General features: G+C 40.8%; 2 protein-coding genes and 1 pseudogene across 2 annotated transcripts; all 3 read right to left on the bottom strand.

Annotated features, from left to right (window-relative positions):
• Positions 1-39: 39 nt before the first annotated feature.
• On the bottom strand, positions 40-11,011 carry LOC100243725 (ornithine transcarbamylase, chloroplastic). Its single transcript, XM_002281883.5, has 5 exons — positions 10,727-11,011; positions 1,751-2,085; positions 1,519-1,650; positions 1,125-1,400; positions 40-435 (listed from the first exon to the last, which is right to left on the bottom strand). Exons 1-5 carry the CDS (start codon positions 10,935-10,937, stop codon positions 253-255), a joined length of 1,137 nt encoding a protein of 378 aa, XP_002281919.1. The 5' UTR covers positions 10,938-11,011; the 3' UTR covers positions 40-252.
• A 1,311-nt stretch (positions 11,012-12,322) lies between these two features.
• LOC100248860 (dihydroflavonol 4-reductase-like) lies at positions 12,323-13,859 on the bottom strand (annotated as a pseudogene).
• A 1,089-nt stretch (positions 13,860-14,948) lies between these two features.
• Positions 14,949-17,722, bottom strand: DFR (dihydroflavonol 4-reductase). The gene is made up of 6 exons (NM_001281215.2): positions 17,537-17,722; positions 17,267-17,436; positions 16,225-16,419; positions 15,751-15,910; positions 15,480-15,672; positions 14,949-15,363 (listed from the first exon to the last, which is right to left on the bottom strand). The coding sequence occupies exons 1-6, from the start codon at positions 17,652-17,654 to the stop codon at positions 15,186-15,188; spliced, it is 1,014 nt and encodes a 337-aa protein (NP_001268144.1). The 5' UTR covers positions 17,655-17,722; the 3' UTR covers positions 14,949-15,185.
• Between the last annotated feature and the right edge of the window lie 574 nt (positions 17,723-18,296).

Below are 18,296 nucleotides of genomic sequence, written 5' to 3' on the forward strand. Positions count from 1 at the left end.
CGCACTTTGTGAAAGCAAAGGCATAACTCCATGGAAAAATAGCATTAACAAGACGTTCATTTAAGCAAAACTGGTTGCCCTAATAATAAGTTTAGCACACTCCCTACTTGAAAGAAAACAAAATGGAGAATACAGATTTATCAATCGTTCTACATCGGTTACTGATAAATATGCTAATAATACCAAACCAAAATATATGAATTGGTTTGTGGTTTCAACTATTCTGAACATGGCATCATATCATGATGCAAATCACAAGCCAAGCACATGAAGCATTATGGCATTCTGTGCATGCATGCGGTTCTCTGCTTGTGGGAAGACAATGGAATTTGGCGCTTCAAGAACCCCATCAGTCACCTCCACGCCTCTTTCAGCCGGTAAACAATGCATGAAATAGGCTTTTGGCCCGGCTAACTTCATAAGGGGTTCATCCACCTGCAGAATAAATTATGTACTATGGATGTCAGAACATAAACTTGAGACTCTTAACAATAAAAATAAAACTCAAAGGTTGCTTAAGTTATGAGACTGACTACTTGAAACTTCTGGTTTGTGTTACAGCAGCAAACATGCCGCTAATTTTCCTGTTCCTGTCCCTATTGATATATCAGTCCCTTTTCGTTTCCCCCAGGCTAAGAAGGAAGCCCAGGCTGGGCTCACCAACCTAACACAGGCCAGAGAGCAGCCTCAAGAACCATTTTGGCCCACAATTTTGGGCCCAGGGCCAACCCTATTAGCAACCCAAAAATTCTAAATTTCATTGAGTAGGGATCTGCCTAGCAATAGACTGGGAAAAAGAAAATGGTGGTCATACTATAAAGGAGATGACTATACTTAAATCCTGGACAACTCATCCCAATTTGGCACAGTTTACATTATTTTTAAGGGGCAGTATAAACCATTTATGTCTGAGAATATGTGTATATATAATTTTGAAATATATCAACTCTTCTGAGCCAAGTTTTTCAGTCTGATTAGAAGTTCAGACACACGACTCTTAGTGAATTCCAAAAAGAAAATACTTGATACTGATGTTAAAGTTTGTGATGTGATAGTTTCCTGAGCAACAAGCATCAATGTAAGAATCAAATTAATAAATTGCAAGCTTTTAAAACAACAGGTACCTGAAATCCTTGAAACACTTGCCGGCGATATGAGGCCTCTTCCTTTTGCCCCATGCTAGCCCAAACATCTGAGTATACAACATCTGCTCCTCTAACAGCTTCTTTTGGATCATTTGTTATCTCAATCTTGCTAATTCCAGCCTGTTGTGCCTTCTGAACCGTTTTCTCATCTGGTTCAAAACCTTTAGGACAGGCACAGACAAAATGGAAGGGAACAACTGCAGCCAGCAGCAGCCAGGAATGCACAATGTTGTTCCCATCCCCAACATAGACAACCTGGTTTTTCACATGGTCATCATATCAGATTAGACTAGAATTTCAACTGAATATCTGATCAAGGAGATGCTAAATGGTCAAATACATAGAGTCTTGACCCAGATAAAAATAGTCGGACCTTAGTTCCTTCCAACTGACCAATGTGTTCAATTATTGTGAGGGCATCAGCCATTATTTGGCAGGGATGATTGTAGTCTGTCAGGCCATTGATGACAGGTACAGTTGCATATTTAGCCAGATCAAGAATGTCCTGCAACAGAAGTGGAATATATCTACCTTCTTTAAATACACATATGCAAGACCAATTGAAATCTGAGTACTACCAAACATTAAAAAACTCACCAGCATACCTGATGAGCAAAAACACGTGCCATAATGATGTCATTATAACAAGACAGCACACGAGCAACATCACGAGTTTCCTCCCGTTTACCCATCTGGATATCATCTGGTCCTAGATATAAAGCATGACCTCCAAGCAAGAAAAATCCAGTCTCAAATGAAACCCGTGTTCTCATGGACGGCTTTGCAAATATCATTGCCATTGTCTTCCCTTTAAATGGGAGAAATGTCCTTTCTCCTGACTTTAGCAGTGCCTTGACCTCCAAGGCACGATCTAGGATCTTCAAAATAGTAGTTTTGTCAAAATCATTAATGTGAAGAAAATCCTTGAGCCCTGATTTTTCTGGAAAACAAAGGAAGTCAAACAAGGAATGATTGTCAAAAAATCACAAACAAATTTTTGGCGGATATCTAGTACAGATTGTTTTTATTGAGGAAACTAACAGTTCTAGAATGCTTTTCAATGTCCAGCTCTATAAAGACAACCTGTTATTTTGGAAAATGATCCTAATGACTTTAGGTGCTTTTAATACAATTGCTTTACTTATCAAAAAAAAAAGAAAAAAAGAAAAGACGATGATCCTAATGAAATGCATGACAAATTTAGGCCTTTGAACAAGCAAATAATGTGGTAGAGGCCTAGAAATATTGCTACTAGCTGATAGAATTTTAAGAGGCCAAAACATAGCCCTAAATGAAATCAGATGTCCCAAAATCAGGTAGAAATGTCATTAAAGAGGTCCTTCTTGGGTGGCATGGTTCGTTTGTGGGCAAGAAGAGAAGAAGGGTTTGAAGAGCAGCCCCTATACGTCTCTTTCGGACAGTTTGCAAAGAAAGAAATAGAATTGCTTTTGAAAATGACAAGTTTTCAATTCAAAGATTGAAATTTTCTTTTGTTAGTAACTTTTGGTCTTGGGCTAAGTCGTGTATAGTTGAAGAGCTTCAATCTTTAATCAATTTTTTTGATTGGTTGGGCTCTAGTTGAGGGCGGACTTGTTTTTTGTTTTCCCTCTCTTTTGTTTGTCGTTTTTGGCGCCGGTTGTATACTTATGTCATTAACTCCTAAAAAAAGGATTGCTTTTTACCTCAATTTATGAAAACTATGATCAACAATACTAATCAACCAGCTAAACTACCTCCCACACCCCCTACCCTGCCAATATGGACTTGAATTTCTTCTGCAAACTTAATGAACTTACTAATCAGGGTAGTACGTGATCAGAAACCCCTTAATTTCTAAAATTCAGTTAGTGGAACATAACTCCTGAAGGTACTAAATATTAGGAGTAAGATATTAGAAAATCCCCTTAGGATACTCAAGTCCTAATTGATTAAATGGCATATTGTGTGCCAAGTTACCAATTATTTAACAAGAATACTATGATATCATATTGTTTGCCAGAGTACTGATCACTTAACAAGAGTATAATGATCATAGCACAGACTTTGCAAATAGTCACCCTTCAAATCTCTTCTTTTTGCCACAGATATTAGAATAATAAGGGTAGAATGTTGATACACAATCCAAGCCACAAAAATGCAGGTGTTAGGTCAAACATAAGAACTGATAGGGAGTAACATGAGAAACACCCTCTGAAGACTCATAAGAGAAGTAAACATATTTCAGCACTGGTGATTTAATAATTTCCCTATTGTTGACCTGGTTAGACTAGCAGCCCATGCTTTTAATTGGGGTAGTCTTTTTTTTCCTCAAACTTTCTTAGCATTGATTTTGATGGTTCATTTTTTTGCCAAGTTCTAATTGTTTTAGCTTCTAATTTGATTGGGAAATGTGCCATATTCCTACTCGGAAATTTTTTATGAGTTTATATAAACCTATGTAGTCTCTCAAATTTACAAAAGGAATGTAGCTCAGTTGGTTAGAGCCTTGAAATTTAATGGAACCTGTGTTTCAAGCATAACATGGGAGTGAGGGACTCCTATGGAGTTCCGAAGGGAGGTAAGAGTTGGTTTGCCGTTGAATCTAAGTCTTTCGAAATTTCCATTGAAGAGGTCAGAGGAAGGCTAAGAGGAACTATCTGGGAGAGGAGTAAAGGTCTCTCCTCTTGGATAAGATTTGGAGAAAAAGGTTTAAGCCTTCTGTTGGAAGGAGTGGAAGCTTGGTGCAGAGGAGAATCTACTTCGAAGCTTTTAAAAGTTTGGGATGAAGGAGGAAGAAAATACAGTCTAGAATGTCGTTCTAATGTGGCTGGGAGATTTTTGCTCTGCTCGGTCAGAGATGTGGAAAGGAAAAAGTTCTGTCTAGTTTTTCCTGAGGGAAGTGGCTTAGTAGGGGGATGGTTCTTGCTGGCTAACAATTTGAGGGCTCTTGGGGTCTCTTCCATAGAAGTGAGGAATAGATACCAGAGTGTGTCATCCATGGGTAAGGAGGAGAGCAATGCCAATATCTCAGAGAAAGGGTCAGGTTCGTATGCAGAAGTAGTTAAAGGGAAGAAAGGCATGCCAGTGGAGTCTATGAGGGTGAACCTAGGGGAAAAGGAAACAATGTGCAGGGAGGAACAGCTTGGGCGTTGCCTGGTGGGTTGTTTCGGTGGTAGTCCTGAGTCTATCCCGTCACTGCTTTCTTTGAAGAGATGGGTGTATGAGGTTTGGTTACTAAAAGGGGAGGTAAGAATATTCAGGTTGGGTGGGGCCCTGGTGCTGTTTGAGTTTCAAAACAAATGGGAAGCTGATATGGTGCTTCTTAGAGGGAGCAGACGATTTAAGGACAGAGAATTTCTACTGCAAAGGTGGGGACCGGTAGTGGGGTGCACTTGGAAAGAGAGCCATGCAAAGGAAGTGTGGGTAAGAGTCGTGGGTCTTCCTCTTCATCTTTGGAGTAGGGAGGTCTTCAAGAGTATTGGAGACTGCTGTGGAGGGTTTGTAGCTGTGGATGAGGACACGGTCCTATTCTCTCAGCTGCAGTGGGCTCGGATTTTGGTTAAAGACTCGGGAATGAATTGGCCTGGAACGATGGAGGTGGAGGCTGGTAACACTAGGTGGGAGCTTTGCTTGTGGTGGGAAGCCATTCCGAGGGTGTTGCAGGATGGGTCATGCTCGTGGATGCAGAGAAGAAGTGTGTGGGAGGTTAGGGATGAAGTTGGGGGAGCCTCACGCGCTGAATCTAGAGTACAGGAGCCTAATGCTGATTTTCAAAAAAGGGGAACTGAAGCGAAGGTGGCGTGTGGCAGAGAAAGCAGGAAGGATGGCAGAGAATGGGGCAGGCAGGTTGTTGAACCTGCAGTGGGCTGCTCAGGGAGTGGGTCTGGGCCCAAGACTGGCAGTGGGGCTTTTTTAAAAGGTGATGGAGGGATGTTTTCAAAGGAAGGTTTGGGCTGGACTGAAGGCCCGTCTCCCTTCTGCCCCAACTTGTCGAGTTGGACTAAGGGGCCTGAGGAGCCTTTTGGGCTTTTTAAGCCTGAGGCCCATTTGGACCATTTAAGGGAGCCCGTCCCTTCTAGGGCTCCCCCAAAGACTGTCGGGACCCTTACGGAGATGGAGGAGGAGCTTTTGGTCGTGAGGTGCGTCGGCGGCATGGAGCCATCACTCGGCCATCGGAAGCCCACTGATGACGCGCTTTTGTACGAGGCTTCCAGGTACCCCCGTAATCTCAAATCCCCTATTTTCTCTTTGGGGTGTGGGGCTTCTTCTCCTTCTCCTCTTTTCTTGGGGTCGGATGTTGCTGTGGTGGGGAAGGTGGGGGTGATCAACGATTTGTTTGGGGTCGTGGAAGAAGAAAGGAGCAGGGCCCCTACGCGTGAAGAGTGGCTGGCAGACCTCTCGGTCCACGAAGATGGGAACATGTCTCCGCGAGTGTCGGGCGAGGAGGCAAATGGGACCGATTTATCCATTGTTCCATTTGGAGGGGTTTTAGAAAGCCCATTAGTGGAGACGATGGCCCTTCAGGCGGAAGTGGGGGAGGGAGAGGAAGATTGGAGCTCCAGCTGCCTTGCGAAATTCAGTCACTGCCTGGGCATGCCGACAGTTGGGTTTGAGGAGGAAATCCTATACCTGTTGAGAAGAATGAGGGGGAGAATTGAAAAGAAAAATCAGGGTAGGGACAATAAAAAGACAAAGTCTTCGGTCACAAAATCTAGCAGGGAATTAAAGAAGCTGGAATGGACAGTAAGCTATAAAAGAGCTAAGCTGGTTTCCAATGAAGGCAAATTCGGAGGGGCTTCAGGACCAGGAATTAAATGAAGATAAAGATTTTATCTTGGAATGTTAGAGGGGCAAACAATAATGAAAAGAGGAAAATCATTAAGTCTGTAATAAAATCCAACAAGGTGGACGTGGTGTGTTTGCAGGAGACAAAAATCAAGGACATGAGTACGGGGATTGTTCGTAGCCTTGGGGTGGGAAGACATATTGACTGGAGAGCAATTAACTCTAAGGGGGCAGCTGGAGGCGTTCTGGTGTTTTGGGACAACAGAGTGGTTGACTTGTTGGAGGTGGAAGAAGGGTTTTTTTCAGTGTCTTGTCTGTTCAAGAATTGTATGGATGGGATGAGGTGGGTTTTCACTGGAGTTTATGGGCCGGTGTGCAGAAGGGATAGAGAGGTTTTTTGGGAGGAGCTTGGCTCAATAAAAGGGTTATGGAGAGATCCTTGGTGTGTGGGGGGAGACTTTAATATGATTAGATACCCGGAAGAGCGTAGTAGGGGAGGTGAGTTATCTGCTTCAATGAGGAGATTTACTGAAGTGGTAGAGGATTTGGAGCTAAGGGACTACCCCTTACAGGGAGGTCTCTTTACTTGGCGAGGGGGGTTAAACAACCAGTCTCAATCTAGGCTTGACAGGTTTTTAGTCACAGATGAGTGGGACAGAATGTTCAATGGAACCACGCAGGGGATTCTTGCTAGACCAGTCTCTGATCATTTTCCTATCCTTCTTGAGGGTGGAGGTTTGAAGAGGGGTCCGTCACCATTCAGATTCGAGAATATGTGGTTGGAGGAAAGGGGATTCATGGATCAGCTGAAGAGGTGGTGGGGCAGCTTATCTTTTACTGGGTCTTTTAGCTTTGTCTTGGATGCAAAATTAAGAGCCTTAAAAGGGTTGTTAAAGACTTGGAACAAAGAAGTTTTTGGGGTAATTGAGACTAAGAAGAGAGAAGCTCTTAGCCAGGTGGTGTACTGGGATGCAGTGGAGAATCATTCAACTCTGAGTCTGGAGGATTGTGAAGCAAGGAAGGAGGCTAAGGAGGCCTATAAGACTTGGGTGTTGAGGGAAGAAATTTCTTGGAGACAGAGATCAAGGGAATTGTGGTTGAAGGAGGGGGACAACAATACCAAATTCTTTCATAGGATGGCGAACGCGCATAGCAGAAGGAACTGGTTGTCAAGGCTGAAAGTGGATGATGTTTGGCATACGGAGGAGTTAGATTTAAAAAATAGTGTGGTGGGTGCTTTTAATAATCTGTACACTGAAGAAGGAGGATGGCGTCCTGGTGTTGAGGGGCTGCCCTTCTTGAGATTAGACAGCTGTGAGGCTGAGGGGCTGGAAATTCCCTTTTCGGAAGGGGAGGTGTTCGTGGCACTTTCAGATCTAGGCAAGGATAAGGCCCCCGGCCCGGATGGCTTCACCATGGCCTTTTGGTCGTTCAGTTGGGATTTAGTAAAGGCTGAAATAATGGGATTCTTCAAGGAATTTCATGAGAGGGGTAGATTTGTAAAATCTCTTAATGCAACTTTCCTTGTACTAGTCCCAAAGAGGGGAGGAGCTGAAGACTTGAAAGATTTCAGGCCCATCAGCCTTGTAGGTAGCCTCTACAAGTTGCTGGCCAAGGTGTTGGCCAATAGAATTAAAAAGGTTATGGGGAAAGTGATCTTAGAGTCTCAAAATGCCTTTGTGGAGGGTAGACAGATTTTGGATGCAGTGCTGATTGCAAACGAGGCTGTGGACTCTAGGTTGAAAGACAATGTGGGAGGGGTGTTATGCAAGTTGGATATAGAGAAGGCTTATGACCGTGTTAGCTGGAGTTTTTTTATGGCTGTTCTTAAAGAGATGGGGTTTGGAGAGAGATGGATAAAGTGGATTGATTGGTGCATTTCCACAGTAAAATTTTCCGTGTTAGTCAATGGGTCTCCATCCGGTTTTTTCCAAAGCACGAGGGGGCTAAGACAAGGCGATCCCCTTTCCCCTTATTCGTTTGTGATTGCCATGGAGGTTTTTAGTAGTATGATGAGAAGGGCTATTAGTGGGGGGTACTTATCTGGGTGGAAAGTGTGTGGTGGGAGGGGTGAGGTGTTGCATATATCGCATTTGTTGTTTGCGGATGATACGTTGGTTTTTTGTGAGGACTCTCCAGACGAGATGACTTATCTAAGTTGGCTTCTCATGTGGTTTGAGGCGTGTTCGGGGTTGAGGATTAACTTAGAGAAGAGTGAGATGATCCCGGTTGGAAGGGTGCTGAATATAGAGGGCTTGGCTTTGGAGCTGGGGTGTAAAGTGGGTGGGATTCCTTCTAGTTATTTGGGAATGCCCCTTGGGGCAGCGTTTAACTCGGTGGCGGTGTGGAATGGGGTTGAAGAGCGTTTTCGTAGAAGGCTTGCTATGTGGAAGAGGCAGTACATATCTAAAGGGGGTAGACTTACCTTAATCAGAAGCACTATGTCCAGTATGCCTATTTATTTGATGTCTCTCTTCCATTTGCCCAGAAAAGTAAGGTTGAGATTGGAGAAAATTCAGAGGGATTTTCTGTGGGGTGGGGGAACTTTAGCCCATAAACCTCACCTTGTAAGATGGAACTTGGTATGTTTGGAGAAAAGAAAAGGAGGTCTAGGGGTGAGAGATTTATCCTTGATGAATAACGCCCTATTGTGTAAGTGGAATTGGAGGTTTGCTAATGAGAGAGATGCTTTGTGGAGTGTAATTAGCCTTAAGTATGGCGTAGAGGAAGGGGGCTGGTGTACTCGGGATGTGTTGGGAAGAAATGGAGTTGGGCTTTGGAAAGCAATTAGGAAGAAGTGGGGGCTGTTGGATGGCAGGGTAGCCTTCCATTTGGGTAATGGGCAAAGAGTGAAATTTTGGAAAGACAAGTGGTGTGGTGATGAGCCTCTTTGTGAGTCTTTCCCATCTCTTTTTTCCATATCCATGTCAAAGAATGCTTGGGTTTCGGATGTGTGGAATCCGGTTGGTGATGGGATTGGCTGGACTCCTCTCTTTGCAAGGGCGTTTAACGATTGGGAGATTATTTTGTTGGAGCAGTTGTTGCAAAAGATCCAAGTTTTCAGGGTTCAAAGGGAGGAGGAAGATAGAGTGATATGGACAGCTTCAAAGGATGAGGTTTTCTCAGTTAGATCCCTTTATTCTATGTTGGAGCCGGGGGGTCTTCCTTTGTTTCCTAGTGAAAGAATTTGGAGGGCAAGAGTGCCCCCCAAGGTAGCTTTCTTTGCTTGGGAGGCTTCTTGGGGCAAAATTTTAACTCAGGAGCAACTTCAAAGGAGGGGTTCTCTTTGGCAAATAGGTGCTTTCTCTGTTTATCTGAAGAAGAAACAGTGGATCATCTCCTACTGCATTGTATCAAGACGCGGGTCCTTTGGAACCTCCTCTTCTCTCTTTTTGGTATATCTTGGACTCTCTCGTGTTCAGTGAAGTCAACCCTTCTTGGGTGGACTGGAGGGTTTGTGGGCAAAAGACGCAAGAAGGCTTGGCAAATGGCGCCGTTATGTATTTTTTGGACAGTTTGGAAGGAGAGAAATAGGTTAGCGTTTGGGGATGAGGACCTTTCGCTTCAAAGGTTGAAATATTCTTTTGTATGTAATCTTTGGTATTGGGTCAGCGGTTCCCTAGCAGAGAGTCATTCTTCTATTATAAGTTTTGTAGACTGGATAGGCTCCTAGTTAGGAAAGGTGTTGTGTATACTCTCTGTATACTTAGAGGGCACTGGTTTTTGGTGTTTCCTCTTTTCGTTTAATATGCTTTTTTACTTATCAAAAAAAAAAAATTAGTAAATTTTATTAAGAGTTTTAGTAGCTACCAAGTTTTTCCTTTTTTTTAAAAAAAAAAAAATTATTAGTAAGTAGCAACCATGTTTCTTTGCAAGGAGTGATTTGAATTTTTTAAAAGTGTAATTGCTTAGAAATCATAGGTGCAATTACTAAGTGTTTCCATTCTTTTTTTAATCATTCTTAACCCCTTTTATCTCATTCTCCAACTCAAGAAATTTCTGGAGCAGGAAATTTAGCAACATTGCATCAGGAACTGTATTTTATCATGCAAATTATTTAGCATATTCATGTCATATGTCTATAAATGCACTCCCCTACAAAGTCATTCATACTCGGGGTGGACTCATGGCATCATTGTTGGAAAACTTTTTCATGTCTAATTTTAACAATATATCCTACAATGTAAAATATTTTTTATTGCCATGAAACACATACCAGTGCATTTTACCTGGACATTCTTCAACTAAGACAGTAAATAATAGAAAAAGTTTTCACCCTCAAATTGAATATGGAAATGGGCTTTTGTTTATAATTTCGATAGGCCCTCATAATTGATATAATGGCCAACATAACTTCTACAATTTTAGGAATATCAAATTCCAAATATGGAACCTTTAGTCAAATAATCACAATGCAAAAATCCAGCACTGTCATGTAAAAACCTATTACAACCACAAAAAGATCAACAAAAAGCGTAGGAACCGCTTTCAATTTTCCCTTATTTGGCACCAGATCACCCGGAAAAATGTTGCAGTGTTGCACACATCTAAATCTAGTCAAGATTCCGTTTTGAATAATCCATCCTAATTTTTCCGGCTTGCTGACTCAAAAGGCTTGAAGTTCTGGTATCAACCTATTCAATATGCATCATAAGATGCATTAGTGTGCTCAATTTGAAGCTTGCACACTATATTCAGACTTAACAATAAAAAATTTCCTAGCACCATATTTTTTAAAGGGTCTTTTTTTTACTGAATTTGCTTAATGAATGAAAAAAAAAAAGAATGTTCTGAAAAGACTCGAGACGAACACTGACCTTTTACATTGACGGCAGATGAAGGTGAAATCGCAGAGGATGTCTGACAAGAGATGCGGCGGCGGAGTGTCGGAGAAATTGCCGAGGAAGACAAGGAAATGCCGGGAAAAGGAGCAGGTTGGCGAAAAGCCTGGCCGGAGAAAGACGAAGAGGAGGAGGAGAAGGGAGCACAGTCTGATCGCAGAGCACAGTGAGAAGTAATGGCGGCCATTGCTTTTGGTGGGAAGTACTGTGGAGCTTCGCTGAGGGGCTTGTATAGGACGCCCCTTTACACAAATGACCCTAGTTTTAAATTAAAAAAAAACCCTCAAAATAGACTTTTGTTTTTTTTTTAGTAATCGGTTTGGATTATCCATTCACAGTTAGTAAGCGGGCCATGATTTCAAGCCCGCTGGATCTGGGCTTAAAATGGATCAATATAGACAAAGTTGGGCTTGAAATTAAACATGGAAGGAACCGGGCCCAGGCGAAACTCTTGTCACTTCACACATTTTGATTATAATGTTATTATACCCTAGAATGAAAGGCATTTATTGCAATGATGTAATCTTTAAAAAATGATACATGAAAAAAATTTCATAGCACTCATCTTCTATAAGAAAAATTATAAAGGTTTTTATTTGATTCTCAGCCATGTAGCTGTAGTAGATTTAGAGGGTCTTCCGTAAATCAGTTTAATCACTTAATAACTTAATTTAAGTTATTAAATAGATTAAATATATTTAGTAATTAATTTAATATTTAAATTATTTTAATTTTAAGTATTAAATTAAAATAGTTAACTTACTTTTTATTTCAAATCTTTTTTACCTCCATTACCCACATTTATAATTGTATATTTTAAAATTATAATTCCATATCCATATATAACTCATTTTTTGTAATAAATATTTTATATATCTCCAATACTTTAAATATAAATAAATTTATTACTTAAAATTAATGAAAATAATTTGAAGTTAAAAATAATGAAGATAAATGTGTCGATTTGATGATTTAGAATAAATTTAAAATTAATTTTATTCAACAACTTTAATGCTTAAATAAAAAAAAACAATAAGTTTAAAATTAATAACTTAATAACAATTTAAATTAAAGTCAACTTAAGTTATTAACTAATAAATATTAAGTTTACCGAATATTCACTTAATAGAAATTGTAAAAATAATTTGTTAATAAAAATCATTAATGTAGAGAATCATTTTTAAGAGCCTTTTACAAAATTATGACTGCCTCTTTACGAATTAATGGGTACGTTAGCTTCAAGAGTAATTTGGTTGGTTCTTTATATGCAAAAGATAAATGCTTTTTATATCCCCAATTGAAAAGATATGCAAAATAAGATCCATCAATTCATAGTTCAAACCACGTCGTGTGATTGTAATAATGTTTCTTGTTTTATCAACTTTAAAATTAAGGGTGCTGTGAGATGTTACTTTTTGAATAAGACCATTCATTTGCAAAAGAAATGGAAGCACACTGACACAGCCCACATTTTTCGTTTTCTAACGAATGCGACATTTCATTGCAACATATAAGACACCATGCTTGAAAATGATAGGCAGTCTCTTTCTCGCTTGTGTCATCGACGCGGATTTAGCTGGAAAGGGGAAGCAAACCCTTCTCCTGGCATGTTTTGATAGCTCCAGTTAACATGTCCTCGAAGCTGTGTTTGCACTTGAATCCCAACTCAATCAGCTTTTTAGAAGAGAAAGATACACCTCCGAAATTCTCGTCCATGTCCTCGAACCTAAGCAGCCCATTAATATTTGATTTTATTAGCTCTTAGCAAAGCAAAACTAATGAAAAAAAATGCTAGTGGGGGTGGGATTACTAAGATGGGACATGATATTCCGGGAATTTTTGGTTGTGCAGCTTCACAAGATCGAGGATGGTAGCGTCATGGGAAGGGCAAATGCAGCGTCCTTCTGCTTTAGGGTGCTCAAATAAGAGTGTGTGGGCGCTGCTTTATTATTGAATAACGAGCCTCATTCCCTGCAGGTTTAAAGCACAACAGATAAAGCACTGGTTGTAAAATCAGGGTTGTTTGATGAAGATGACGACGACGACGTCCGCCACAAGGATCTTATACCTGTAATGGGGGACAGTGCAGTTACGAGACTTGGTGGCATTGTTGGTATGAGAAACGGACCAACCACAAGTGTTGGTATGATTGTGATAAAATCAATGCCATTCTCTTGTGCGAATTTCCAAGCTGCTTGCTCTGCTCATGTCTTGGAGACGAAGTACATCTGGACAGGACTGGGAATCATCAATTATAACTAGTATTTCAGAACCCTCAAAAATTTGCAAGTAACTTATATATATATATAAAACCTCTATGACCTGAGGCTTCTATGAATAAATTCTATGGGACAATACTAACCCATCCAGTCATCTTCGTAGCCATGCAAAATTCAACATCACTCCAGCATCTTTCATCGTAGGCCGACTGTTTGTGTTGTTGCATGCAGACAGTTCCTGCGGAGGATGTGAATACAAGCCTACAAACCGTTTTCGCCTTAGCGCATGACTTCATTATGCCCAACATCCCATTAATCGTTGGCCTTATCACTTCATTCTGCAAAAGTACTCCTGACTTTCAGATAGCCATATGCCATATCCTACAGAGAATTTGTTTCCTATTGAGAAATCCCAGTCTCTCTAACTGGAAAATTAATCAAACCAACGTACCTCAGGGTCTTTGGACTCAAAATCCATGGGCGTGGCTAGATGGAAAACACCAGTGCACCCCTGAATGGCCTCATCGAAGCCTTCCATAGTGATAACTACGTCTCTGCATTTGGCAAGTCCAGCAAATGCTGCACCTTCCTCAAGTTCTCTGCACTCGTAAAAATGTCAACGTTCAAACAACAATATATGCTAAAAGACGAAAAAGGAAGGGTGGGAAAGTGTCCATAAAACAAATTACACCACCTCAGACCTCAGTTTTCTTCGAAATTATATATATATATAAATAATACATTCATTAATTAAGAAAATTAAATTACAGCACTCAACTGCCATCGCGGACAGTGACCCGAGCCACGTAACCGCGCTGGAGGAGTCTCGTAACAAGCCATCACCCAATGAAACCAGCAGCGCCAGTCACGCCTACCGTCTTGGCCATTATTTTCAAAATTAAGGACGAAATCAAATAAAATAATTAAAAGATAGTTAATTTGAGGAAGTATTAATAATGCTTGATGAAGTACTGATATTGGCTCGTTTCTGGTGATGGAAAGAAGAGGAATGGTTGCATTTTATACACCGAATTTCATCGTCGTCGTTTACGCTTGGAAGTATGTATTATACTAGTATTACGCTTGGATGCCACTGCCGTCGTTTACGCTTGGAAGTATGTATTATACTAGTATTACGTTTGGATACCACCGTCGTCGTTTACGCTTGGACATGTATGCTACCAGTAGGTTTGGGCACGTGGGTGGTAGCTAGGTGGCAGACCAGTTGATGAGATTAAGAGATTTCATTACTTTAGCGGCACATAGACAGAAAGTGGGCAAAGTGAATTGACTTTGTGTGTCCCATACGTGGCATGAAAGGACAGCGCGGCTACGTGTAACTTGGTGGTGTCAGGTGGCATGGAATTAAACGGTCAAAGATCACGTGGCACAATCCTACCAAACACATAAGGTGTCGATGCCTGTCAATTTATTGCTTCATTCTTTAATCATCACACTCACCGCAAAAGGGATTTTGTTATTATTCCCAGGAATCTTTTAAATAAAGAAGAAATTTGACATGGTTCTTTTACAATTTATGATTATTTTTATCTATATCTACAACATTGAGGATGGATTGCATTGTTGGATTTGTTTTTAACTAGTGATTTTTAAACTTTGTCCGATTGCTTTGTGATATTGCATATGGTTTTGTGATACAATATCATAAACTTTCATCCACTAAAAAAAAAAAAAAAAATTTACTACATATTAACTATTTGCAAGTTTTTGTAAAATAACTCCCGTGATAAGGAAAAAGAAGACATTAAGACATCCTCCTGGTCCAACCACTGACACTATAAGATCCTTTTTATCATATTATTAAAAAAAAAAAAAACATCCCTTTATCATATAAAATTTCCATTAATGGAAATTGCAGAAGAAAAATGTTGTAGATGATTGCGGGTCCAAAAACAAGCTTTTGTCGCATGGGCTTCACCCTATGCAAACACAAACGACTAGGAGAGACTGGGCTCATGGTGGGGGAATGCATGCCCATGCAGAGACCACCTTGGGCCATTCCGTTTTATTAAAGCTCAAAGGGAACGAACTCTCATTTCCGGCACATTGACCATTAGAATAATTTCCTTTAATGGATAAAATAGTACACAAATTTCATACATAGTTGGCCAAATCAAACTACCAGAAAACCTTGATTCCACAGAATGAAGGACATTTCTACGCTCTCGCTAGAAAGCCTGACAGAAATTCTTCTTCTAGGTCTTGCCATCTACAGGTTTCTCATGTGAAGGGGGAAGCAATCCCTTGGCCCGGCATGTGTCCACAGCTCCAGTAAACATGTCCTCTAAGCTGTATTTAAACTCAAACCCCAAATCTGTCAGCTTCTTGGAGGAGAAACAGACACTCTTCAAGTTCTCATCAACACCTTTGAACCTGGGCACCAACATTCAGTTAGCTCTATAAAACAGATGCCCTTATTTTAATCAAGTCCCAGTGCTATAATCCAAAAACAAGGCATGTCAAAATTTAGGAAGGATTTAAAGGCTAACTCTGTGGGGATATTATACTCGGGGTATTTTTCTCTAAGCATTTTTGCAAGATCGAGAATGATACAATCGTGGGAGGAGCAAATGTAACGTCCCTCTGCCTTAGGATTCTCAAACAAGTAAATATGAGCATTGCAGAGGTCATCCAGGTGAACAAATTGGCCCTGCCGTATAATTGAATAATGAGCTTCGTTTCCTGTAACCAAACACAAAAATAAGGTGAATAGGGACAGCACTCATGCTTTTAAGTACTCTGGCAGAAAAAAAGAAGTACCAGTGATCGGGGAAAGAGCAGTTATGAGGCTTGGAGGCATTGATGACATTATGAAGGGGCCAACCACAAGAGTCGGTATGATAGTGATGAAGTCAATGTTATTTTCCTTGGCATACTTCCATGCAGCTTGCTCAGCCAGTGTCTTGGAGACAAAGTACATCTGAACAGCAGAAGAAAATGTTTCTCTTCTAAGTTGTTGCCTTCTAAAAAACTTCCTTGAAAGCATTTTACAGGTTTGGTATTTTTCACCTCTAAAAATTCCTTCAAATGGATGAGAACATACAGATAAAGTTTAAAATTTAATTCAAGTTGTGAAAATGATTTTGAAACTTAGGAAAACCATGAAGTTTTCAATTGAATTAGAGCATTTCAATGATTTTCAACATATGTTTTGCTATTTGATAATTTTTTGAGTAACCACTTCCTGAACATTTGTGTATGAGTATATCAAAAACTAGAAGTTGAAATACAAACCCATGCAGTCATCTTTTTAGCCCGGCAAAATTCCATATCACTCCAGCAGCTTTCATCGTACACTGGCAGTTGGTGTTCTTGAATGTTCACAGTTCCTGCGGAGGATGTGAATACAAGCCTTCTGACAGTCTTTGCGGCAGCACACGATTTCATTATGCCCAACATCCCTTCAATAGTTGGCTTTATCACTTCATTCTGAAATACAGAAAAAAACAATCGACTTTGTAATTATAATCTATAGTTAATCATGAACAAACAGCCATTTCATTTGTGGACAATCAACCCATACATGTCGGAATTCAGTAATATAGGGACCACACAACCTCAAGGGAGCTTGATCGAGTCCAAAGTGGGTTTCATAATAGAAGAATAAGCACATGTGCTTTAGAAACTAAAAACCAATTACGGTATCTCCCGCTCGCATAAAGAAATTGCTTTCCCATTTTGAAATAGCAATTTCAGGGGAAGAAGATTGTCTTCCAAACCCTTTATCCGACGCCCCTTTGGTATATCCGTTTCTGGTCTTTTAATTTTCCTATAGCCACCAGAGGATGGTCGCGGATTGGTTGGTGACCCAAATTCTACTCCAAATTGAATAGGGCAGAGCCTGGTTCGATTGACAAAAGTGAAGAAGTTCTCTGAAATTGGTCACGGCCCATATGAATGGACTAGAGCCAGACTCACCCACTTTTCTACTGTTTGCTTATCAACCTAATTGACCATTGTATTCCGCCCCGTATTCTGGACAGGAGGATACAAAAAAAATCACTCCATACACAGTCTACATCGGAAATCACAGGACCTATGGCAAAGACAATATACTGTTATCGCCATGTCATCTGTGATACCCACTAAGATTTCAATTTGGGGAGCCAAAACCCAGCAGCCACTGAAAAAGGGCATGACTCTTTCACCTGCTGCCGCAACAGCCAGAAACACCGGCCTGTCCAAGGTTCTAAATCATTCTTCTTAAATTTCCTTAAAAGATTTTGTAGCACACCCAGGCACATGTAATTTAGGTATTTCATTCTGAGAACAGTACCTCAGGATCCTTCGATTCAAAATCCATGGGTGTGGCAACATGGAAGACGCCGGTGCAGCCTTTAATAGCTTCATCGAAACTTCCTTCATCAGCAAGATCTGCCTTCCAGAGAGTCAGATGCGTCTCCGCTTTGGGCAAGTCCAGCAAATGCTTCACTTTTTTCACGTTAGCTGAGCACAAAACAGTCACAAAATCCATCAACCATTTTGGGTCAATTAAAGAAAAAAGAAAAGAAAAAAGCGAAGAAGTAGAGTGAAAAAGAAACCCTACTTGGATCGCGAACGGTGGCCCGAACAGTATAGCCGCGCTCCAGGAGCCTCATGACCAGCCATGAACCGATGAAACCGGAGGCACCGGTGACGCACACGGTTTCACTTTGTGAACCCATACTTCTCAAAAATGATCCGGGGAAGAAAATGAAAGCAACAAGAAAGATTGGAAGGCCCAAATTGTTTTGTTGCTTCCTCGCCGATTCCAGGATTATATATGCACTCGATTTCATATCTAACACCCTGTTTTGGCCTCGTTTAGACGGGTTGGTGGTGTGGGCCTCTACGGTTGTAGCACGTGGATGGTAGCTCCTACCTGCTCACTCTTTCTAAGGATTGTAGTTTCGAATTTGCTAGTTAAGAAGTCTTCCACGAGCGTCACAACTTCTAGAAATCCAATTTCACGAACTGTAGGAAGGAAGAAGGTTAGCTGGTCATGCGGGTGGCGCCCATCGCTCTCGGGGTCCAATAGTTTATTCACCATCATAATAAATTCTCGCATGATTCGGGGAAAATGCACTTCAACACAGCGTGAGCCCTTCGAAATATCTTCTATAGCAAGAAGCAAGCCACCAAATCTTCCAATGAAATATATATATCGTTTGCGATGGGAACTCGTGTAATTGTCGAAAAGCGTTAAAAAAAGAATGGCATTAGGAACAATCTTTACACGATTAATTTCTTATCTGATCCGCTAATGACAACTTGGGATATACTTCTTTCCCATTTATGCAACGAGGCAAAATCATCAGAATATGGAA

This window comes from Vitis vinifera, chromosome 18 (genome assembly GCF_030704535.1).
Source record: "Vitis vinifera cultivar Pinot Noir 40024 chromosome 18, ASM3070453v1".
Taxonomy (NCBI): domain Eukaryota; kingdom Viridiplantae; phylum Streptophyta; class Magnoliopsida; order Vitales; family Vitaceae; genus Vitis; species Vitis vinifera.